A 25,314-nucleotide genomic window follows, 5' to 3' on the forward strand; every position below is an offset into this window, starting at 1 on the left:
TATGTTGTAAGCCACCCTAGGAAGGCCTTTTGGCAGTTGTAGGCAGCTTATAAGTATGTGAATGAATAAATAAATGCTGTCTTTTGTTTTAATCTTCTGTGTCTTGGAAGTTTTAGATTTTTCTAAGGCTATAAATCTGCCGTCCCCAACCTGATCTCCCAGCTGCATATTTTAGAATTCAACTTCAGCATTTCTGATTGTTTTTATTTTTATTTATTTATTTTCTAATTTATATCCTGCCTTTTTCCTACAAAGGGCTCAAGGCAGCTCACATCATTCTCCTCCTCCATCTTATCCCCACAACAACAACCCTGCGAGTAGGTTGGGCTGAGAGTCTGTGACTGGCCCAAAGTCACCCAGTTGGCTCCATGGCCGAGTGGGGACTAGAACCCAGGTTGTCTGAGTCCCAGTCCCGTGCTCTTAACCACTACGCCACACTGGCTCTGTTGGCCATGATGAGAGTTGAATTTGGAGCTTACACAAAACAGGAATAGGATGAAGTTATAATAAGTAATATTATGTCATTTGGGGTATCTTAGAATGAGATGTACTCAGTAGAATAGTTTAAGGTAGTATTTTAAACATGAAGTGCTATATGTTTGCTTTATTGTAATAAAGACCCCCCTCCCCTCCCTGGACACACAAATTTAGTACAGGGAAGAATGAAGCTGGCAACTGGACTTCATCTGAGCAGGATTCCCAGCTCCAGTGGTTTTGCCCACAGTCCATGTCTCTAGTGAACTTGGTTTGGTGTGGTTTGGATGCACAATTCAAACCTCAGTTACTAAACCATGTCACTAATTTCCATATAAATCTAGGGTGGTTACTTTCATCTCATAGTGAGGGTACGGATTTGCATAAAAATTACAAATGCTAATTATATGTATCATTGCAAATTTAGAAAGAATTATTATAACTTTAACTGAAATACAATGCATTTTGCCACAGTGGGGAGACTGTGGCTTGAAGCTTTTCTACACAAGGCTTTTATTGTGCACTTTTATTCCTTATGTATGTTCACAGATTCTTCCGACAATGCCATGATTCCTGAGTTTTGCTTCAATTTTTTAAAAGCTTGTTGCTGTTGTTCAGAACAGGGGAAATGGGCTATTGTTTTTGAAAAAGACTATTTTTCTGTTGCAGTCATTGCTATATTTATTAGTTTTGTGATAAAACCAAAAGTAGCTAAAGTGATTAACAGACTTATGCTGAAAAGCATTATGTGCCTGCTCGATCAGATGCTCTTGCTGGGCAGCTTTAAGGCCTTGCTCCTTTTCTTATGGCTCTTCAGCTTTCATGCAGAGTTGGGCTGCACAGACCTACTAAGATGAGTCTCAGTAAAGTAGGACACACGGCTACCTAAGGTAGAGCATTGATGAAGATGTTTCCCAAGGAAAACTGTTTGACTCTACTGATGTTTCTTTGAACTTTCAGAGCAGGAGTGAGGTATAGATAGCAGCTCACACCATAACAGACATATTCTGAATCTTTACATGTTTGGAAAAATGAATCATCTGGTGTTTTAAAGGTCACAATGTGTAGGACTCGGCCACAAACTCTATGCTTGATATGCACAGGATTGCACCCTGTATGTAGGGAGAACAAGCGTTACACATTTGCAGTGATTTACAGCATAATCCTATGGCCACTAGATGCTAAGACAACCATAGGAGAACTCGGAGCCCCAGCTCAACCTTGGAAAATTGCTCAAAGGTTGGAGCTGAGGCTCTGAACTCAGAGGCCCTCACCCTCCTTTGCAGCTGGTATGGTTCTTCAGATAGCAGCTGCAGTGCTGAAAGTACAAGTACCTTGGCTAGCAAAGAGATCGCCAAGGGTGTGCTGGCTGGGGGCATGCTTGGAGTTGTATGCTATTTTCTCTGTCTGCACATGGACAGGATGGCCCCCTTGGATGGCTTCCATTGGATGCAGGGCTAGGCAATCCCTGCCTCTGCCTTCCTCCTGCCCCCTGCTGGATGCCCACAATCCCCCAAGTCTGCAGGGAATGCCAATTTGCAAATCTCACATCTCTTCAGTTGCTTGACTGTTCAGCAGGCCTGAGCTTTCTGTAAAGCCGCCAGTCACACCTCTGCTCCTGCTTCAAATCTTGTATTGCACACCAGATCAATGAATTATGCAAATCACTCTTTTAATTTGTTTGTTTGTTTGTTTTGAAAAGGTGACTTTTGGTGACAATTAGTAACAGGTATAATTACTCCTGATTGTTTTTCCTTGATTTTTCTCAATTCACTCTCCCCAACTTTTCCCTGAAGTATGTGGGGTAGTGGGCATTCCTTTCTGGGCAGCTGAAGCGTTCATTCCAACAGCCCTGCTGGCAATTAGGTTCAACTGCTAGTTACCTTAGACTGATTGCTCTTCTCTCCTTTCCCTTGGCAGGTGATCACTGTCGATGGTTGTCCCCAGAGCACCCAAGTTAGTTCAGAGCCTTTTGAGAGCAGTTCTTTGTTTGACAAACAGAAGCACAGAACCAACTGGCTAACAGTAGCTCGCTTCAGTCAGCTAAGTATGTAACTCTAATGAATTAACTCCAAAATGGGTCAGCACAGAGATGACCAAAAAGTGCAAGCATTTGAGATCATTTGGTCGAGCCAAAATGCTACAAAAAGCAGGCTGGGTGGCAGGGATAATCCGCCAGGTATAGAGGATGACAGGAGACAAGGTGGCATGGCTAGCGTGTGCCCCTCGCTCACCTGCATATTACCGCACTTCACACCTGAGCACCCTAGAGGGGTAAGCTGATAAGGCAGAAGAAGGCTTCCAGAGATTCAGATTAGGCTCCATCAGGTGTCTGATGGCTTCAGTGGAAGAAGAAAGAAGCAGCCATTTGATCCTCCAGCTTATTGTGTATGTTATTATACAAGATGGATGTTGGCATTTATCTTACAGTTGACACAGTTGCCGCTGTTTAATAAAATAATGGTACAAATGTCAGTGGCAGACAAGAGCAGGCCTACTCATACTTCCTACAAGGGCTTCTTTAAGAGAGCAGGCCCTCTTGTGAAGAGCTGCAAATGCTGTGCAAGCAAATACAGCATAAGCAAGTCAACCTGGCTGCCAAAGGAGGGAGGGTGAGAGAGACAGGGAGAAGGAAGTGAAAGAGTGGGGCTAAGTGGAGACTTGGATCTGCCTTGGCAGACAGATGCTGATATCTGCAGACTTCTAAGCAGCAAGTGACAGGCGAACTTCTAATCAAGTGCCTAGGAGCTCTGGGAACTGTTCTTTGGCAAAATGAGCAGGCTTCCTGTTCTAATGGCATTCCATTCTGTATGCTTTTGTTTTGATTTGATTGCCAGTATATATCCATTTGTGGAGCTACAGTTAGCCTCATAAATCATAAAACTGATTTATTTCTACTCCCTGAGCAATGCCACTTAGGTTTTTGATGTGTTTTGGAACTGTTGCTGTAGAAAGCATAGTAATATGGAACTTGCAGCTGGCTTGCTTCAGCAGAATATCAGGAAAAGATTATCAGATTCTTTAGAAGAACACAGTGATGGGTGATGTGCCCCTTTCTCAGCTTGCATCTCATGCTTATTTCTGGGACAGCAGGTAAATTTGGCCACACCCATTTGTGTCTAAGCTTTTCCTACTCATTCTCCCACCCACCTGCTTTACTGTCTTGTACCGATCCTCAGTTTCCACATTCCGTTCAATTCCACCTCCTGGGGTTTCATTCCTGGCAGAAAATGTCTGGTGGTTGCAAGCCATAGGAAGGTGAAGGAGGTCTCTTTTCCCTCCCTCCCTCCCTCCCTCTAGTGCCACACAGGGTAAAAAGCAATGTGTCAGTTCAGAAGACTGCAAATAATCCCTGAAAAATGCAGTTTTTCCAAGGCTTAGTGGGATTGCAATATTATTTTGAAAAATGATATTTTCCAGAGGTACAGAACAAGGATAGCCTTGCTTAGAAGAGGCTATTTATGGCAGCATTTAAACCTATGTTTGGAACAAAATGTTTAGTCTTTTTGTTTATTTCTGCTATTTTGTTTACTGGGCTAGGTTTGGATCACATCAGTTGTATGCATCAGAACCTGAAAAATCAAGAAACTGTGAAACACACAGTACAGATTTGTGACTACCTGAGGCAATCACAAGAGGTAAGCTCTTGGGACATCCCGTGAAACAGCTCTTTACACTCTGTAGATCTAGACTAGACAATTGCCTATTCAATTGTCACAGGTGAAGAGTATATAGTAAATGCAGCCTTCCTGAGAAATTCATTTTATGCAGCAGGCACAGAAGATGCTGTGGAAGAAATAAGCAATTAACCACTTAGCCTTCAGAAAAGATTAATAAAAAGTCATTAAAGCATTGAATCATGAAATGGTAGCACATATGAAGAAGATAGTTTTAAAAAGCTGAAGTTTTATATGGTAATTCTCTAGGCCATCAAGAAAATAGAGTGGGTTGACTAGATTGATGAACTCAGGTCTTCAATATATGAATATATCTGAACAAATTTGAACTGTTTGGTGATGATATTATGGCTTGTAATTTTGGATTAAATGAATTTGAGGATTAAGCTAGTCATACTTATGAGGGGAGGAATCCTACTACTAGTACTTTGCACAATATATTTACCTTTAGATTTTCATTTGAATTAGTTGGTCCAAACTAAGTTGAAAACTATGGTGATTCAAACCAATGATGGTTTTACTTCTGCCTTGAATAATACAGGGCAAAATCAATCCGAAAGAAGCAGAAATACTTACTGGGAGCTGGTGGGATGGGGTGGTCAGAGTGGTGGCCTGCAGATCTGGGGAATTTGGGTTCTGCTCCACACTTGGCCATGAAGCTCACTGGGTGACTTTGGACCAGTCACTTAATCTCAGCCTAACCTACCTCACAGGGTTGTTGTTGTGAGGATAAAATGTTCATATGTAAGCTGCCTTGAGTTCCTCACAAGAAGAAGAGATGGGATATACATGTAGTGTATATGTATATGTACATATGTAGCTTGCATGAGGGGCTCCACCAACCTGCCTCTTTTTAAAAAATGAGGGTTTCTGCTTGGTTTGGGGCTTCCTGTAGGAAGTCCAATATCCCTGTTGTGCAAGTGATGGTTCCAGCATTCACAATGGAATTGGTGGGATCCAACACTTATGGAAAGGATTCAGCAGGTTGGAAAAGCACCCCAGTGGATTCTGCCCATAGCCTGCTGATCAGGGAAGAGCAAAGAATAGAAATAGAATGACCTTCTAACTGATGGTTCCTTGCCTATCCAGATTCTACAAAAGTTCAATACAAAATTCTGCACCAATTCCAATCAGTGAATCCATAAACATTAATCTATGTTGTGTTCCCATTCAATGATTGCAAGCCATGGATAAGAAACTGTGATGCTAAGCTATTTCATCACGTAAAAATCTATAATGTCCAAGCACAGATAACAAGGCTAAATTTAACCCATCTTGTTGATATATCAGCATTCATAGTCAAAGCTTTGGCAAAGCCCCTTAACAACCAGCTGCCTTTCTCTAGACTTTCCAGGCTCCACTATGACATCAGAGCAACTAAGACAATGGCAACCAAGAGAGTAATGACACTCTCCCTCCCTTGATGTTAGAACATGTTAACCGGTAGCATCAAGAATGGTGGGACAGGCAGATATAGCAAAGGTTGCAAGGGAAATTGCCAGAATGCAATGAGCCAAGATTTTGTAGGAGAATACAAATACAGGCCATTGTACCTTGGGCAATGATGCCCTGATGTTAGTAATTTTTTACTCAAAAGAGGAATGCTGGTGATTCTTCATGTTCTCCTCCAATCTGATGAGAGCTTTAGAGCCTTCAGTGTTCTGCTGCTGGATTGAGGATGAATTGAGGATGACCTCATTCCCCCGTTCCCAGCCCACTCACCCAGTACCCCTTCACCTCCACTCCGTCCTTCCTCCATCTCTTCTCCTACCTGGCAAGAGAGGCAGCGGGGGCTGCAGCCCTTGCACCCTTCGTCCTTGGAGCTGGGCTGCTGCTACAGCAGAAACTCAGACCTCAGGGCCAGGAGGAGGCTCGGAGCTGCCGTCGCTGCCTCTGCCATGGTAGCAGCCACTGCAGGGGGTTAGGTGGGAGGGGGAAAGGCCAAGAGCTGCCACTGCAGCTAAGGGAAGCAGGTGTGGGCGCCTTGGGTAGCAGAAGACTGTCTTACGGAGGTGGTGGGGGTGGCTGTAGGGACTGAGAGTCTGTCATCTACGGGAGGTGGTTGAGGCCCCATTGGTGAGGGTTTTCAAAGATAGGCTGGACATGCACATGGTGGGCATGTCGTGAGCGGAGCCGGCTGGAGCTGGGGGTCAGACTAGATGGCCCGGGAGACCCCTTCTGACTCGCTCTTACTTTCTATGTTATACTTCCGATGATGTTGCCAGCACTTCAACTCTTTTAAAAAGCATTTAGTCATCTCAGATGATTAGTCTGATGAAAAGAGGCTGCAAGTATGAACGGGCAAGACAAAAGTCAGGCTATGCTCTTAGTTGAGAAAATGCGTACAGTACATAAAACCATAATTACATATGCTGATTCTTCTCCTTTCAGGATTTAAATAACAGTGTGACTTGGACTAGAAAGAGTAGACAGAATAATTTGATTGGGAGCCCACTGTAAGTATTGTGATTTGCCTCCCCAAGCAGGCTCCTTTTGTTTGCTGTATGGCAGATTGCTGCTAGTGCTGTTAGCTGAGCTGCCTGTGGGGCTTTTAATCAAATACAGCTATTGACCTCGGCGAGATGGCCCTAGGGCACTATGCCCATCACTCATTTCTGGTTTCTGTGTGGTCCCAGCCGGTTGATTGGTCGCTGTGCATGGGGCGGCCAGACCACTGGTGCAGGCAGCAGCGCTACCAATTCTGAACAGTTCCGACACAGAAAAGAGTGAAGGGGTCTTTTCTTAATATGGATAGGCGTTTGTATTCACCTCTGTCTATAACACCATCTACATCTGGCACACTTTATATGTAGTTCCAAGATGCACAGAAGCATCTTTGTATGGTTGAGCCACAAAGAAAAACAATACAGTACGATTTAAAGAAGAAAGGGAAATAATGATGTGAGGTAGAGCTTTTCATTGGTAAACATGAGCCTCACTAAGAAATGTAGAGTCAGCCTGTGAATGCAGCGCAGCTTGTAGCTGTTGTTTGAAGACAATTGAGAATCCATACATTCAAACATATATTAGGTACTCCCTGTTTAGTTTATATCTTTCAAGCCTATAAAAACGTAAATTTAATACCTGTTTTTGAATAGGTTGAGACATTCAGATGGAGATGACGGTAGGTGATTGCTCTTTCTACTTTGTTGCATAATAACAAGCATGACTAGAGGCCAATCTTTAAAAGTCTGCTAATGCCGGATCACATTTTTACAGACCCCTCTATACCATATGCTATGTTTCTATCATTCTTTGGTGCATTAAACTATTATTTGAAGCAGTTTTACCCTACTACTTAGCCAAAAAAGCCTCCCAAAGCAGCTCCCAAAGATCCGTAATGAGGCAGCCCCTGCTCTTATGCTTGCAATCTAAAAGGCATGACATGAAAGAAAAAGGGGACTGGGAGGGAGGAGGAAAAAAAAATCATCTCAGGTGCCAGTTCTTAGTTATTTCTACAAAAGGCTCCACAGTGACTCAAAGGCTTTGCAATGCTCAGAGTTGGAGAAATCTTTAATGAAGAGACTTTCAAGATGGACTTCCTAAGATTGTGCTTCTTGACAAACTGTTTTCAAAGTAGTTGCAGAGATGGTGATGCCATGCCTTTTTAGACAGCTGGTGGTGACTATTCAGAATGCTTTATGACATCTGAACAGTCACAAATATTTCTTCATACCAGCTACTCAAATGGAAGAATGCTTCTCTTTTCCTTTGTAAGACTCATTCTCTGGGACCAACAGCAATATATAAGGTTTAAGCAGCTGGAGCAGCTTCTGTCTTCAGAGTCTAAAAACTATTAACTACTGTTCTAACTCTCATTCCTTAAATTAGGTGAGTTTTTAAAAACTCACGATTTTTCTGCTTTTTCAAGTTCTTCCTCTGATTTATACCTTTTCAAGTGATCTAAGCCATATCACCTCTTTGTGCTTTTATTATATCCTCTCTGCTGGCCTGATCTCCTCTGTAACACCCCCTGCACTTGATACAGATGCTCTGTGAAAGTGTGATTTCTCTCTGTTCGTGCCACATCCCTCCTAAAGTCCTTCCAAGGTCACACTCCACACCATTAGCCTTTTCACTGGTAAAGCTTTCTATCCTGATTATACCTCTTCTTTTGTGTCCACCAAGTCTTGCTCCCTCCATTCAGCCTGGATTCATTAATGTTTATCCCCTTTGTCTTTCTGGTTTTTACTCTGCATCTCCTGACAGAGGTCCTATACTTGAAATAGCATTGCTGTTTCCATTCATGAAGCTTCCATCCTTTCTTCAAGAACTGCTTCTTTAGGCAGGCATTTACTGCCAATCCTAGGCAAATCCATTGATGTGTTGCCAATAAATTCTTCTGCTGAGTCAAATTTGGAAACTCCTGTTCAGGTGAAACTTCTGCTGTACCACTAGGACAGGATAGTCCCCAGTTCAGAACAACTCATTTCCTGGCATTTAATATCATCATCATCAACAACAACAACCACAAAAACAATGTGCCAGTGTGTCTTGTTTAGATTAAAAGTCCCCTGACAAAAATAGTTCAATGTTCTTTCCAGCCAGTGCTTGGCACATCATTGGAGTTAAACATTATGCATTCAAGATAATATACTTTGCTGCTGTGAGCATCACTGTGCATAAGGGCATGACCCTCTTCCCCACTCTCCATACTTTGAACATGTTTTTGGAAATGCACCCTTCATCATAGTAATGACAGCAGCAAAACGCAGAATTGGCAAGATGTGTTAAAAGAACCACAGAGAAAAAGCAAACAGATAAATTATTCTTCCACACTATAGTTCCCCACCGGCCCCAATTTATATCCTGCCTTTTTCTTACAAAGGACTCAAGGCAGCTTACATCATTCTCCTCCTCCATCTTATCGCCACAACAACAACCCTGTGAGGTAGGAGGTAGGTTGGGCTGAGACTCTGTGACTGGCCCAAAGTCACCCAGTTGGCTCCATGGCCGAGCAGGGACTCGAACCCAGATCGTGTGAGTCCCAGTCCCACGCTCACAGGCACTACACCACACTGGCTCTCCGTGTAGTTTTAATTACAATGATCTTGTTGGGGAGAAAAGAGTGGGCTTAAATAAGCAGACAAAACTGTCTTATATGAACTCACCCTGAGCCATAGCTTTTAGTAGCCATTGCTTAGAATCCAAGCTATAGTTTGAGTTTCCAAATGTATACATAAACAATAGTGACCTTTCTGCTTTTGTTATCAATCTGTATAGCACTCTCATCCCTATGATACAGGGCACCCCAGAAATGATAACTTGCATTTATCAATGTAGGCTTCATGCTGAACCATAGTTGGCACAAACTGTGGTTTCTGATTCTTGTTTTCCAGCAAATTTGAAATGTGCTTTGTCTGTTCACTTTGATCATGCCAGACCATAGTTACACATCCTTAACAAGGTTTTGGCATGCTGTTTGCACCCAGCCCTTGCCTCTGGTAAGATAAGAGTTCACTTTAAGACAACATGGAATGTGGACAGCCGTATAAGTGTCTCTTTAAATTAGTTTTGCTTCACTTTATTTGTCTGCTTTAGACTGTACAACATTTTAGATATTACAGATTAATGAACCAGTATTACTATAACATCAGTGTCATAATGTAGTTAATGGGATGCATAATGACTAGGGAAGGAATTGAGGAAACCATGCCTTTGAGATCCCATGAAGCATAGTGGGCAGTAAAAGGGTTTTTACTATCCTTGAAGTGTAATTACTAGCTCTCCAGCTTTAGGGAAACTGAGTGTCCTTGAACTGAATATTGCCTGTCATTCTGTAGTCCCCAGTATAATTATATGTTCTTTTATTGATAGTTTACATAGCCTACATTTTGGACTTAATAACACTGTTACAGCAATTCTGCTTCCTAGAACATTAAGTCCATTACTTTGTTTCATGACAATCTTGAATACATAGTGCTCAAGACAGCACATTTGTCTCTGCCTCCCCTATTTAAGATAATCCTTTTAAAAAATTCTTTTTCAGAAATCTCATCCTCCTTAAAACCTCCTCAAGATCTGCACCATCATTACTCAGGTAAGTAGTGAGTATCTAAATGGTAGCTGAACCACTGCATTAGTTGATAAGTATATTAATTCCTTCCCCTTGTCATTTTCTGATATTCTCACTTTGAAGTAGCTCATTATCAAGAGCAGTATATTAAGATTATTCCTAACACAGGAGCCAGGAAAGATTAAGATTATTTGTTATAAGTAGCTGTTGGCAAAATAAGTTTGGAAAGAAAAAAATAAATGGAAATTTGGAAGGAAATAAATGGCAGGTTTATAGCCAAAGGCAACTGAGGGTAATGGTGGAGGATTCCTAGGAAACACAAAAACAACAATTTTTCTAATAGCCATCACTTTCTACTTGTGACTAAAACACACTCTTTACTGCCTATTTTTTATTCTATCCAGCTTAAAATCTTGCTTCATTTCCTCTCCCCCATTTAAAAATGTCTAGGGTCTGAATCAATCAACATGTTTTATACACTCACAGACCATTTCAGAAATTAATCAGAGGGCATAGGAACTGGAATGGATCTTAAGATCACCTGATCCCTCCCCAGATCATATAAGCCCATAGCCTATATTTATTCCTTAAAAATGAATTCACACCATCATCTTGTGTTAGAAGCAGTAAGAAAGGAAGGGCATAGTGTGTCAGGCCAAATGTGCCTGCAGACAGAAACTTTAGTTCATTTTTAAAATGTATTTTGGGCAAGCAGGCGAGGATAGCTGTACCAGTCTCTGCTGCCTCTTGAAGAATTAACAGAAAACTTCCCACATCTTGGGACCACAACTGATGCACCGAATTAAATGTAATAAAATATACTGCATACATTCTGATCTCCAGTCTGCACTGATCAGTGAGAATGCAAATGTTTGGACACTAAATTAAGTCACAGATTTCTTTTACATTCTTCAAGAGAATAAATGCCAGTTAATAGAATACCGTGAAGCTCTGTTCCCCACACTTCCTCCACCCGCAGGGACAATGAGATATGTAAAACTTGCCAGCAGATGTCTCTATAGTCCACATTTATTTTTAGAATGTCACGCCACCAGTATTCACTTACTTTATACAGGAAGGACATAGTTAAATGAAATTTCAAAGTTATGACATATCAGCATCTAATGATAGGCTTCTCCCTCCCATGCTATCTAGCATCTCATAAGCCAAATGAATAAATCCAGTGAGTGGCATGTGCCTATGAAGGCCAAGGCAACTTAGGACAGTATCCAGTGCTGTCCATGCTAGCAGGGCCCACAATAGGAAGCTAGAGGATCTTGCAGTGATTGGAAACAAGCAAAATGCTCTTTTCAGAGATGGAGCGGTCAGTGGAACTTTCAAAGGGGAGATACACTGAGCTCTCCCATTCTAGAGATGCTCATTTTTGCTCATTTCTAGGACCATTGCTGGAAATTCTAGTTCCTGTTGCCCCAGCAGTGATTCCTGCTAGTGCAACAAGAATGGCAGAAGTGCAGCAGCAGTGCTGGATATCACCTAGCACACACTGACAAAAGGAGAAATGTGTTTGGGAATCCCACTCCACAACTGGGGTTAAGAGGATTGTTCCTAGATTCTATTAATCTGACATTTATCATTTGAAGCTTAGCCCTTAGGGAAGGGGAAGAAACTGGGACTGCCAGGATGTGATGTATCCTGATGTTGCTTTAGCCTCCTTTCTTCCCATTCGAAGTGCCTCAGGTGGATGGCCAAGACTGGAGGAGTGGAGAGGTTCAAGGCTGCATCTGCACTGCACTCCTGTTGCCCTGCATAGGATGCCCATAATCTTCCAAGTCGGGAGGCTTACGGGCATTCCCATTTTATTGGGTTGGTTCAGGAGACAGGCCCAGCATCAGATGCTAGAAATTCATGCACACTGACAGCAGTGAGGTCCTACAACAGAGCCTGCATTGGATGTCTCCAATATGCAGATGTCATGGAAAAACCATAGACCATATCAGAAGGCTGTTCAGGGTTGGGGTTAGGGTTCGAAAATGAAAATACTTGGTTTATAGTAAACAATAGTGCATGGTCTGGAAGAAGATCTCATCTCTCACTGGAGTTTAAACAAAGTTCTTCAAACAAGATCTAGAGTGGATGATGAAGTACAGAGAGTATGTCATTAGTCCTATTGATAGAAAGTTCGGTGAGAAAGGCGGTAAAGGCGGAGCAGCTGTTCCCTGTCAAGGAACCAGACAAAGTTCCAATTTCCATGTGTAGCATTAGTTGCTGGCTTTGAGTTTCTGGTTACAAGATTCTTTTGAAGCTCACACAGAGCAGGCAGAAGTGTTTAGCAAAGGAAGATCATTGCAGAAGAGGAAGAAGAGTTCTATATGAGGAAAGATGGTAATGCCAACCAAAAATTATCTGCTTGTGCAGTGACTTATTAACAGGGGAGGGGTTGCTAATTCTTTTGTTAGTTCTGCTGAAGAATCTGGCCCACAAGTAATCAATATCAAACCAGGCCATTTGGTTTTGTCCCTGTGGGTGGATGCTGAGAGCTGAACTATCCCTCTAAACAACCCTCCACCCCTCTAGCTTCCTTCCCATGGAAATGCTCTCCGTTAATAACTCAGAAATCAGCTCAGACCTGAAATCCAGCTGTTTCAGAAGGCAAACCTTTGGATTGTGCCCCTCCTTTCAGCCATAATTAGCTGAGAAGTTGAGCATCAATGCACTCCTTTTCCACAGTTGCACTGAACTCTATGTCAGCTCACAGCTCACAGCTTTTCACTAAAAGTTGAAGCAGAGTTTGGTTCAGGAGTGGCAAGGCCCTCCGAGCCCAATTAACATCCCAGCAGGATGAGACAACTCTGGCTCAGCAACTGTCTGTTCTACCCAGCTCAGAGGGGCAAATTTCAGAATGTTGAGACTAAATGGACTAAGGGAGTTTAGGGGCACCTGATGCAGGGGAAACAGCCCTTTCCTGTTTTCTTTTTCTAACTGCTTAAAGATATACTGCTTGGGGCAGCCACTGCCAAATCTAGTGTCTTTTGACAGTAGGGATGGATGATTCTGTCCATTTCACTTTCTTTCTTTTTCTCATATTTCCACGGAAGATGTCCCAGAGCCAAATTACATGTGGTTGCACGTAACTATCATTAAAAAACCCTCAAACCAAAAAGAGACTGGTTTTCTGTTGAAAATGATTCCCTAGCTGCTCTCACCCTGCAGGCAAAAAGGTAAAGCCATGTCCCACACCTTTCCACCTTTGGGGAGAGAAGTAGCTGAAGTGGGTAATTTTGAGCAGGAATATGGCTGAAAAGGAAGGGCAATCACCCCTCTTGCCACTATTCTATTCAAATGGCCGTCTCTCTCAATGGTTCTTTGCTGTTGTAGTTGTTTGTGTTGCAAAAAAGTCAGAGAAAAGTTATATGGGACTTCACATAACATGTGGCTTGGTCTTTCAGGTGCAGGCCGTTCATACCTCTGTGCATCCCTCTTCCCCTGCCCAGCACGCACTGTAGGGTCAGCTACACACAGTTGTTAGATGTGCTGCTTAATTCATACTGGGACCTACGATCTCCAGGCCTCAAACGAAAGACATCGTACTATAGGCATCTTTCCAGAATTCCAACAGCCAAACACAGGAGTCCAAACAGGGGGAAATGCTGCTGACTCCTCAGCTTAGCTGGCTGACTTGCCTTGAGCAAAGAATTGCAGTGGAGAAATGAAGAGAAATGAATAGGTTGCTATGCAGAAAACAACCATATGAGGAGTGCTTAAACAAGGATATATTGACAAGTATCATTCATAGGTGGGAAATGAAAGTAAATCATACATTTGACCTCTGTCTTTGCAGCCGTTGAAAGGAACAATTTAATGAGATTGGCTCAAACAATACCTTTTACACCAGTGCAGCTTTTGGGTGAGTATCAATATTTTGGTCATAAAGAGAAGCAGTCATCACTTAGGGCTTAGTCTCACATGCACTTACTTTGGAGTAAGGCTGACTGAAAATGATGGAACTTAGGAAAAGACATGCATAGCATTGTGCACAAAAGGAACAGCTGTGCATACATTACATTGTATAACTTTGTTGCAGGACCAGTAACTTACCGTTTTGTTATTATTTTAAGAAAAACAGACCCAACATTCAAGTGACCTGTGCTTTTTCTAAATAAGATGTATAATTCCATTTGACCTTAGCTGGAGAAGAGGTGACAATCTATAGATTAGAAGAAAGCTCGCCTTTGAACCTTGATAAAAGCATGTCATCCTGGTCCCAGCGTGGCATGGCTGCTATGATCCAAGTTTTGTCTCAGGAGGAAATGGATGGAGGCCTGCGGAGGGCCTTGAAAGTTGTCTGCACCTGGGCTGAGAAGGATGTGCTACAGCCGGGTCACATCTTCATTGTAAAGTCCTTCCTCCCCGAAGTGGTTCAAACCTGGCAAAAGGTTTTCCATGAAGGCACAGTGCTGCACCTCTGCCTCAGGGTGAGAACAACCATCCTTACCATCCTCTCACGTGAATTATGCTAATATAAGTGCCAGCTAAATTTAAATGCCTGACTGCCACAAGTAGAAAAGGTTATAGTTGGCAAGAGTGGTACCTGCAGGCCCCTTGTGCACCGGGATACTTCATTGTGCAAACAGGACTTGGGTGGACAGAAACTAGCCTCATAAGCATAGAAAGCAATGGGGAGATCTGCAGCTCAGTGGCAAAGCAACTGCTTTGTAAGTTGAAGTTCCCAGTTTCAATCCTCAGCTTTTCCAGAGAGGGCTGGGAAATAATTCTGCCTGAAACCCTTGAGCACTATTGCCAGTCGGTGTCAACAATACTGGGTTGGCTGGATCAAAGGCCTGCCTCAGATCCTGGCTTAGAATAAAGCCTGCTCAACCTGCTGAATGGTCATCTATGCTGGACAACAGGCATCTCAAAGATGTTTCAGTCTCTACAGAACTAATTAAACAGGTCAGACAGAAAAAAAAGTTATTTTACCATTGATGTACAAAGGGGAAAACTCATGATCAATGCTCTTTCATATGACAGATAAATACTATTTATCTTTTCCTCATGTCCTATAAGTTAATTTTGGTTTCCCCATCCAAGCTACAATAGTGATTATGAACATGGTTTCTGAGCTAAATATCTGCAGTTCATTTCCCATTTCAGTCATAAAAGCTCTCACCAATCTCTAAAATTATAATAAAGGGGGTGGTGATAATGCTAGCATTCCATATTACAGAGCTGTTGTAAGAACTGTTGACCTAATGTATTTAGAGAGTTTTTGTATTAAATGAAAAATGCTGTATCTGTACATGTATTATTCCTACTATTAGGAAATACAGCAACAAAGGGCAGCTCAGAAGTTGATATATACCTTCAATCAAGTGAAGCCACATACCATTCCATATAGCCCAAGGTATAGTAGATGATTTTTCAAACGTAACCTGGATTAAACCCATTCCTTCTGTTTAACATGCATTGCTTGAACGGTTACCCATTTATGAGTCAGTAATGAACTACAGTATCATCATGCAGACATAGTTCTGGTTCAGAATTCTGACGAGTATTAGACAAATAGGAAACCTTTATTTTATTAAGGTAACTTATATCCTTAAACACCTTTTTTGCTTCTGGTAGTAGTTGAAAGATGAATCTGCTCATAGTAAGTGGCAGTAGAGCTTAGTTAAATGTATTGTGAATTTTAGACTCAAACTTTTCATGATGGCAACAGACCCATTTGTTCTAAGTTGAGCCACATGGAAGGTCTGAGTTCAGAGCAAAAGGGGAATATGGGTAAAGAAACAGAATGACACCTGCTGTTACTTACCTATAGCTTCTTTCTCCCAGGCAGACTCTTTTCTGGTACAAGAGGCAAGCTGTGGCATCGGTAGGGAGGCTGTGGGGAGTGAATTGGGCCTGGTACCAATAAACAGTATTTTTAGATGGCTGCTGGGGCCCATTATACTGACAGAATCTATCCCAGCTGCAGCCTGGCTTCAGTAATCTATGCCCTGGTAATCTCTAGGTTAGATTACTGCAATGCACTGTATGTGGGGCTGCCCTTGAAGACAGTTCAGAAGCTGCAGCTGTGCAGAATGCAGCAGCCAGATTAATAACTGGGACACACAGGTCCGAACATATAAGACCACTTCTGTCTGCCTGCGTTGGCTGCCTGTATGTTTCCAGCCCCAATTCAAGCTGCTAGTCTTAACCTAGAAAGCCCTACACGGCTTGGGCCCACAATACCTGTTGGAGTGCTCCTCCCAGTCCCAATCTACCCAGGCACTATGCTGTGCCTCTGGGGCCTTCCCTCAGGTGCCAACCCCTTGAGAGGCTCAGAAAATGAACTAGGGAGTGGGCCTTTTTGGTGGTAGCGCCTCATTTTGGAACAGCCTCCCTGCTGTGGCCTACCTAGTGCCAAATTTGCCACCTTTTTGGCTCCAGGTTAAGACAGTCATCTTTGTGGAGGCCTTTAAAGACCTCCATGGTCATTCTGGGGTTTGATAGAATTAGCTAGGTTTCATTCTTTTATTCTTGGTTGGGTCTCTTTAAAATTATATTTTATTGTCTTTTAAGGTTCTTTTAAATTAATTTTAATTCTTAATTTTATGTACAGTCTTTTATTGTTAATATACTTTGTTGTAAACTGCCCAGAAAATTTAGGCTATAGGCAGTATAGAAATGAAATTTCTATAACAATAATATGGCTTGCAACTCACATTAAAGTGTCTTAGCTATTTTTACAATGTTAACATGAAAGCTTTAGGAGCAGGTCAGGAAGAGAATGAGCTATTCACATTTCTATTTGAAAATGTGAGTTATATACACAGTCAATTGTGTTGTTTAGCTGCCAACTCTTGGCTCTTGGGGGTTGACAAGAAAAGTTTGATAGGGGGCATTATTTCCATTGCTGCTTAGATTCCATTCAAATCTGCACAAGTGCAATCATTAGTAGAGATTAGCTTGGCAAGAATCTTTCAAAAGCAGGCTTGACAACTGTAGTGGTGATCAGGGAGATGTTGAACTCTTGAGATACTGCAGTGATTGCTTGTTGACTGCAGGAAATAGCCCATACATTCACACCCACTCTGGACTGACTTCCCTCCTATCCTTAGTAATGGTCATAGCTCTGTGAACACATTCATTTATGACACTGCTCCATTGAAATTAATGGGGAAATATATTCAGCTGCTCCATGTGCATGCTGGAACATATATGGAGCTCCAAACTGGAGCAGTCGCATCAGCTTACAAAATGCAGTACTTTGGCACAGAAAGCAATGATATAAATGACAGAGTTGTTAAAACAGTGTAAGCTTCAAGGAAACAGCCTCTATACGCTTGAAGGCTTATATTTAAAAGTGTTGACAATGTCTACATTTGACTTGTATCTTTGCATACACACAGGCACATATATGTAGTAGATTGAGAGGAGAGAGAGTGTGTGTGTGTGTGTGTGTGTGTGTGTAAGTTTTAGAACAAGTACTCTTAGGCAGCATAATTAGAGCCACTACATGAATCCATGCATTCAATTTAGGTGACTTCCAACGTATGCAAGCCTTTGCATGTTAGTGACCTATTGCTTGCCAACAGCTTGATATGTTGTTGGTCATCTCTGATGACTACACACATTTTGCAAGATTAAGTTGTCAAGGGACAACTGCAATTGACTTTGATTTTTTGTGAGCTGCCCCGAGTACATTTTGGTGTGGAAAGGTAGCACAGGAATTATTTTAATCATTAACTTAATAAATACATAAATAGAAGTATCACTTTATTTATTTATTAGAACATTTCTATGCCGCCCCTTGCCAAAGCCTCGGGGCGGCTTACAACACAATAAAATAAAATACAAAAATAACAATATCAAATTAAAATTAACAATATAAAATGAATAAAAAATATAAAAGATATAAAAGAAGTTATAAAAGAAAAGAAGTCGCCCTGGCCAGATAAATAAGTAAATATTGTTAACAATTAAAATGACGTTTAAATAAAAAGGTCTTCACCTGGCGCCGAAAAACAAATAACGACAGTGCCAGGTGGACCTCTCTGGGGAGCACATTCCATAGATTGGGCGCCACCACAGAGAAAGCCCTCCTCCGAGTACCTACCCTCCTAATTTCTTTCACGGCGGGTTCCCGGAGAAGGGCCTCTCCCGCAGATCTCAAGGGGCGGTCGGGCATATATGGATGTAAGCGCTCCTTCAGGTAACCAGGACCCAAGCTGTTTAGGGCTTTATAGGTCATTACCAACACCTTGAATTGGGCCCAGACTTCAATGGGAAGCCAGTGAAGCTGACGGAGGACTGGAGTCATGTGAACATAACGCCCCGTCCCCGTCAGCAACCTGGCAGCTCTATTTTGAACCAATTGAAGTATCCGGACCGTCTTCAAGGGAAGCCCCACGTAAAGCGTGTTACAGAAGTCAAGGTGGGAAGTCACCAGCGCGTGTGTCACCGTTGCCAGGCAGTCGTACTCCAGGTAGGGGTGCAGCTGATTAATCAGCTGAAGCTGAAGGAAAGCGCTCCTCGCCACCGCTGTCACCTGAGCTTCCAATGAAAGCTCCGGGTCGAGGAGTACTCCTAAGCTGCGGACCTTGTCCCTAAGAGGGAGTGCAACCCCATTCAGGACCAGGTCAAATTCACCCTCTCCGAAGCCTGATCCACCAACCAACAGGACCTCCGTCTTGTCTGGATTGAGCTTCAGTTTATTGGCTCTCATCCAGCCCATTACCTCGGCCAAGCACCGGTTCAGCACAGCCACTGCCTCACCTGGATTAGTGGAAAACGAGAGGTAGAGCTGGGTATCATCAGCGTACTGATGATTCCGCAGCTCACACTTCCTGATGACCTCTCCCAGCAGGTTCATATAGATGTTAAACAGCAAAGGGGACAAAATGGAGCCCTGTGGTACTCCATGGCATAGCTGCCATGGCGCAGAGCCATAGTCCCCCAGCACTACCTTCTGGAATCGGCCGTTGAGATAGGAGCGGAACCACTGCAAAGCAGTGCCTCCAACCCCCAATCCCGCTAGCCTATCCAGAAGGATACCATGGTCGATGGTATCGAAAGCCGCTGAGAGGTCCAGCAGAACCAACAGGGACGCACTCCCCCTGTCCTTCTCCCTGCACAGTTCATCGTACAGGGCAACCAAGGCAGATTCAGTACCGTACCCGGGTCTGAAGCCGGACTGAAATGGGTCCAGATAATCATTTTCATCCAAGAGTGCTTGGAGTTGTCCCGCCACCACCCACTCTAACACCTTGCCCAGAAATGGATGTTGGCCACAGGTCTATAGTTAGTGGCCATCTCTGGATCCAGTGACGCTTTCTTCAGGACCGGTTGGACTACCGCCTCCTTTAAAGGGGCAGGCACCCAACCCTCCCTCAGAGAAGCGTTAACCACTTCCAAGATCTTGTGCTTGGAATTATTTATTAACCAAGACGGGCAAGGGTCCAATAGGCAAGTGGTGGGACGTACTCGTCCAAGCACCTTGTCCACATCATCGGGCTGCAATAACTGAAATTCATTCAATAATTCTGGACCAGACGGCAGCATTGGCGTCTCCCCAGAAACCTCTGATTCATTAGTGGTGTCCAGCTCATGACGTATCTGAGCGATTTTCTCCCTGAAATGCCTGGCAAAGTCGTCACAGTAGGCCTTTGAGGGTGGAACCGGATCTTCCTTAGGACCCGGGCGAACCAGGCCTTGCACTCACTTCATAGCATCCACCCTTGGAAACCAACAACTTGGCCAGAAAGGCAAAGAGGAAGGAGAGGGATAGAAGAAAACTTTTGTTCTAGTTCATTGAGACCGTTCGATGTATCGAGGCTGAGCATGTGTCTTCAGGTGCTTTAGGTGCTATGCTTACAGACCCCTCTAGAGAACAAATATATACCCTTGGCCTTTAAGAGAAAAAGAAAAGAGAGACCAAAAGGTGAGAATCCACAGGGTCTGTAATAGGAGAGGAACTTTTCTGTATAACAGCAGCAAAGCACTCATTGCCACATGTTTTCACACTGGTCCCAGCAACTGGCACCCATGCAGCCCAATGGCTTCATCTCCCTGACTAGTCACTGAAAACCACTGTGCAGATGTGATAGAGCACACTAGCACTCTTGGTCAGTCAGCAAATCACAACACCAGTCTTCCCACCTAATCACAGACAGAGCAGGAGTAGCCATTTTAACTGACCCCATCTTGCTTCAAAGTGTGCCCTGATCCACCATCTACTTCATGCCAGAGTGTGGGGTCTGAGCTTGATTCTGTGATGCATGTGTGCCATTCAGAGTCATTGCTTTGATTTGTGCTGGAGCCGCCCCCGTTGGACCACAAGACATTTCCCTGCCTGGCTTGTTGGCCACGGCAGCAGTATGTATGACTAAGGCCGGGTGGGTGTGTGCCAGCCCTTCAATCTTCTACAGCTTTCAGTCTAGTTAAAAGCTGATAAAGCTGATCACATCAGATACTGCCATGGTGAGACAAAAGCTTTTCAAGCTTATGTATTAGCTTTCCCCATGCTGTAGAGGGCCTGCATTTAAACATCCACCTATGTGGTTCTGTTTCAAGATTCCTCATATTTCTGTATTTATTTGATGAGAGGGAGATCATAACTTGGTTCTGAGTACCTAAATAAAATTTTACGGTTTGTTTTACAAGCAGTTTTATCAAGTATCAAGAGTAACATTGGCCTTTCTCTCATAAAAAGATCTGAATGTTTTATCAGAGTAAAAATCAGCCTGCCATTTCAGAGGAGTTTTAACCCGATCTTTATTAGAAGGGATGAGCCCTTTCATGATTTGGAAAGACTTTGTTGCCACTTTTGTGGAGGACTGCAACTAGAGCAATAATTTTGCTGTTATCTAGTTCCTCTGATGGGTCTGGTACAGAAATATATGCTTCTGGTGAGCTTGTGAAGTGTAATGGCTTTATACAGAGCTTGATCTAAAGCATATTGCAGTAAATGAGAGCATTTTCAATGACTTCAGGGAACTATCGAAAGTCTAGTTGCGTTTCATTGAGTTGGAGCCCAACCTCAGGTGAACAGAAGTCAGCTATTCAACACAAGTTCTCCATTTTTACTCCTCCCTGCAACCCAACGTGCTTTCCCCAGATTTGTTCTGAAGGGTCCCCCAACACTCTGGAGCAGGTTTGGAGGGTGAGCAGTAGCTGCAGGGAGGAAGAAAAAATCCATTCCATTGATGGTATTACTTGGGTTTAGGATCCATTGCTATTACTGGTGTTTACTTCTCAGTAAACATATGGGATCACACTGTAGATAATATATACATATCGTTATGTTCTTAAAAGCATTTATAAAAACTTTCAGTTGAGAGCAGTGCTGTATATTTCGCAGAAGCTCAAGGACCCCTTACTATTTAGTTAACTTCTGAATGACAATATCCTTTCCTTCAGATTCCTGGAAGTCTTTTTAATGTATTGCCACGCAGCTAATCAGTGGCTGACAATAGAAAAGTATATGACAGGAGAGTTCTGCAAATACAATAACAACAATGGAGATGAGATCACACCTACCAATTTGCTGGAAGAAGTAATGTTGGCTTTTTCTCACTGGACATATGTGTATACTCGAGGAGAACTCCTCGTGCTGGATTTGCAAGGTGAGTAATAAGCTAGCATGCCATACTTTGAAATGAAGAGAAGTGAGATATGCCTGTGAAAGCCAGCCATAATATCATTGTGCTTTAGTGACAGCAGTCTTTGTAGTAAATATCACATACATTCCAATCATGGCAGGTCATGATTATTGAGGCCAAGGCATTCCCTCCTCCTTTCCCTACTACCTTCCTTAGAGTTGGCAAGTTCACCTCTGCATGGTAATCTGATCTCTTTTAAAATCTCTTAGAGAAGGAAAGAATGAAGCCATTGTGTCTCAGATTCTGCTCATCTATCTGTCTTTTAACATTTCTTGAATTAGTCTAAATCCTAACCAGAATTTGCCAACAAGTACGGAAAACAACATGGTGGCCCACAGATTAGAAATGTTTAATATACATTTTATTCCCCAAGAAAGGAATGCAGCAACCATAGAACCATTGCACTCATTTCCCATGCAAGCCAAATGATGCTTAGCGTGTTGCAACAAAGAATTTTGCCCTATATGGAGTAAGAAATGCTTGATGTTCAAGCTGGATTCTGAAAAGGAAGAGGCACTTGAGATCATATTGCAAATCTACATTGACTACTGGTGAGTCATTAGAAATGGGTGTGCCTCAGTAGCTGATGGTCCTGATGTGTAACCTTTATTATGGTCAAAAAGCTACTGTTAGGACAGAATGTGGAGAAACAGAATGGTTTCCTAGAGGCAAAGCATCAGACAAGGGTGTATTTTATCTCCATGTTTGTTCAATCAGAAGTAAAACTGGATTAGGATCAGAGGAACAAGGAATGAAAATTACATGAATAATATAAGATATACAGGTGATGCCATATTACTGGCAGAAAGCAGCAACAAAATGAAACAACTCCTGATGAAAATGAAAGAACAAAGTACCAAAGCAGGACTACAACTGAACATTAAAAAAGATAAAAAGAATGTTTGTGGAAGAATTATACAACTTTAATGTCAGCAATGAAGAAATTGAAAGATTTCACATACCTTGGCCCAACTATCTGATCAATGGAAGCCTGCAGCCAGGAAATTCGAAGAAGACTGGAACTTGGAAGGGCAGCAATGAAAGATCCAGAAAAGATCTTCAAGTGTAAGGACATTTCATTGGAGATCAAGGCCAAGATCATCAACACTATTGCATTTCTGATCACTATGTTTGGATGTGAAAGCTGGACAGTTAAGATAGCTGACAAGAAGAAAATGGATGTGGTCAAAACATGGTGAAGGATAACTTTGTGAATTCCATGGACCAACAGAAAGATGAACAAGGGGCTCCAAGATCAAATCAAACTAGAACTTGCCCTGGAAGCAAAAATGATGAAAATGAGGCTGTCATACTTTGGACACACCATGGAAAGGCAAGGCTCGCTGGAGCAGATGATTCTGCTATGTAAAGTTGAGGGCAGAAGAAGAGAAGGAAGACCAAATATGAGATGGATCAATTGTATAAAGGGAGCCACAGCTTTGAGCTTATAAGGGCTAAGCAGAGCTGTCTAGGACAGGACATTTTGGACACCAGTCATTCATGGCGATGCCATTGTGTGAGATGACAGCACATAACATTATGTGTAAGTCTGCAAAACATGCTTTTGCTCTCTTAGATTTTAAAATCGGAAAAATTGCAGGGTTTGATCTGAAGAATTCTACATGAAAAATCATAGAATGTTTCTTTGACAGAGCCTTTCAGTAGTGAAGATGTCTAATAATGACATCAGTCCCTGACACCAATGAAGGAGACTGTATAAAAGGAAGCAGTTTTCTCATGTGTGCCCCCATGTTTCTGGCACTCTTGAGGTTCCAGGGCTCTTCAAATGGCTACACCATCTCCTCCACTCCCCCAGCCCAATAATTGACCGTTTCCTCCATTCTTTTCCCTTCTGGACCAAGTGGGATTTGTTTTTCTTTTATAAATGGCTTCTTCTACATGGCTGCTCCATGCACTTTCCGTTTGATAGGAGTGCAAGTTTACAAAAATCTTTTGTAATCTTTGAAATGCCCAGTTCTCTGTCATGAGCCATTGGGTCTGTGTCACATGATCCTCTGAACTGCATATTGCCGCATCTGGAGCCCTAAGTGGTTTAGGGTTCTTATGGACAAGGAACTGGACAAGGTTTTTTCCCACATTCTGGTGAATTCCAATATCCCTTGGTCCTGACTTGTGGCTTATTTTTTAACCCCGCCTCTTGGTGGTTCTTTGATTTTTGACCATCCTGAGACTGTAGTATAAAAGTTCTGAACGAACGAATGAACCAACGAAACTTGGCTTGCTCTTTAGTGTATCTACTGGTTTTTGGCTCACCATAAACTGCTTGACATTGCCTAGCTCTAAGAGCCCCTTTTATGAGGGGCCTCTGTGCATTCAGTGAACTTGCCTCAGCCGGGGAGGGGGCAGCCTTGCTGTGCACACATTCTGTTCCACATCTGCCCTGTGCCCACACATGTGGCCTGCTGGCAAGATGTGGCAGGATACGTGTATGGTGGTGACAGAGTCTGTTTAATGGTAACCACATCCTTAAGGGACAGTCAAGGATAGGGTATTTGGAGGACGTTCATTGACAAGGTCACCATGATCCAGAGACAGTTTGATGGCATCTAACAACGACAACAACAGCATGCTTGGGTGTTGACTTAACCATGCAAGCTTTGACTTAGGGAAATTCACAATTGTATGCTTCTGGCTCCTGCCATTGTTCATCTTGGTTTCAAGACTTTTCTTCCCTTGAAACATTTGCAATCTTTTGTCATAGAAGTTGGAGCTAAAAGACCCAAGATGAGTGGGGGTAAGAACTAAGGAAAGCACATTGGACAGATGTTCCCATATGCTTACATCAGAAATACGGGAAGTACAAGTTCTGTATGCCAAACAGTCTCTCTCTCTCTCACACACACACACGCACATGCAGACACAGACAGACAGCCACTGTGTTCAGACTTGTTTGTTGTAAGGAAATACTAGACAGCATTAGCAAAATGAAAAACCACCTCTAATGTAAATTAAGTATCATTGTTTGCTATTTGTGTCAAGGGAAATGTGTATTGTAAGATAGGGGCTTAATTTATTTGCAGTGTTCAAAAGGCCCACATTATGTCAAGGTGCATTTTTCAAGCAAAAAAACCTTCCATTCTCCAGACCTCATTTATTGTTATCTTTACATTCAACATTTAACAGACACATATTCATTATAGAATGGTGAAATGTTTAGACAATGATCTAAAATCACAGTGTGGGTGGCTTCTTTTGAAAGCTTAAGTGAATGTGAAGGTCTTTGCACAGAGCCAGGAAGATTTCTGGGAAGGTAGGTAAAAATCTGACATATTTGGTTCAACTTTAGAATTGGTTTGGACCTTGGATCATAATTTTCTTTGGCTTTATATTAAGACAGCTTTTGTTCTGACCATATTTTCTACAGAACACAATGCATATGCAAGTAGCTAAAAGCACAAGCAGTTCATGTGTTAGCTAGTACTGCTGTAAAGAAATGGATTAGTCCACAGGAATGGGGTGCAGCAGCTGTGTGAACAACTGAGGAAGGGGACTGTTTCACCCATCCATTTCACCACCTGTGTCC

At 42.6% G+C, this 25,314-nt stretch overlaps 1 protein-coding gene across 1 annotated transcript in view; it reads left to right on the top strand.

Moving 5' to 3' along the window:
- Positions 1 to 25,314, top strand: part of TRPM6 (transient receptor potential cation channel subfamily M member 6) — a 92,654-nt gene that overhangs the window by 59,502 nt on the left and 7,838 nt on the right. The window contains exons 28-36 of the mRNA XM_044446202.1: positions 2,395 to 2,521; positions 4,015 to 4,112; positions 6,543 to 6,607; positions 7,250 to 7,275; positions 10,141 to 10,191; positions 13,967 to 14,032; positions 14,314 to 14,600; positions 15,447 to 15,529; positions 21,529 to 21,734. Of these exons, the coding sequence (XP_044302137.1) occupies positions 2,395 to 2,521; positions 4,015 to 4,112; positions 6,543 to 6,607; positions 7,250 to 7,275; positions 10,141 to 10,191; positions 13,967 to 14,032; positions 14,314 to 14,600; positions 15,447 to 15,529; positions 21,529 to 21,734 (1,009 nt within the window). The remainder of the gene's footprint in view (positions 1 to 2,394; positions 2,522 to 4,014; positions 4,113 to 6,542; positions 6,608 to 7,249; positions 7,276 to 10,140; positions 10,192 to 13,966; positions 14,033 to 14,313; positions 14,601 to 15,446; positions 15,530 to 21,528; positions 21,735 to 25,314) is intronic.

Source organism: Varanus komodoensis, unplaced genomic scaffold, assembly GCF_004798865.1.
Source record: "Varanus komodoensis strain SLA01 unplaced genomic scaffold, ASM479886v1 scaffold5, whole genome shotgun sequence".
Classification (NCBI taxonomy): Eukaryota; Metazoa; Chordata; class Lepidosauria; order Squamata; family Varanidae; genus Varanus; species Varanus komodoensis.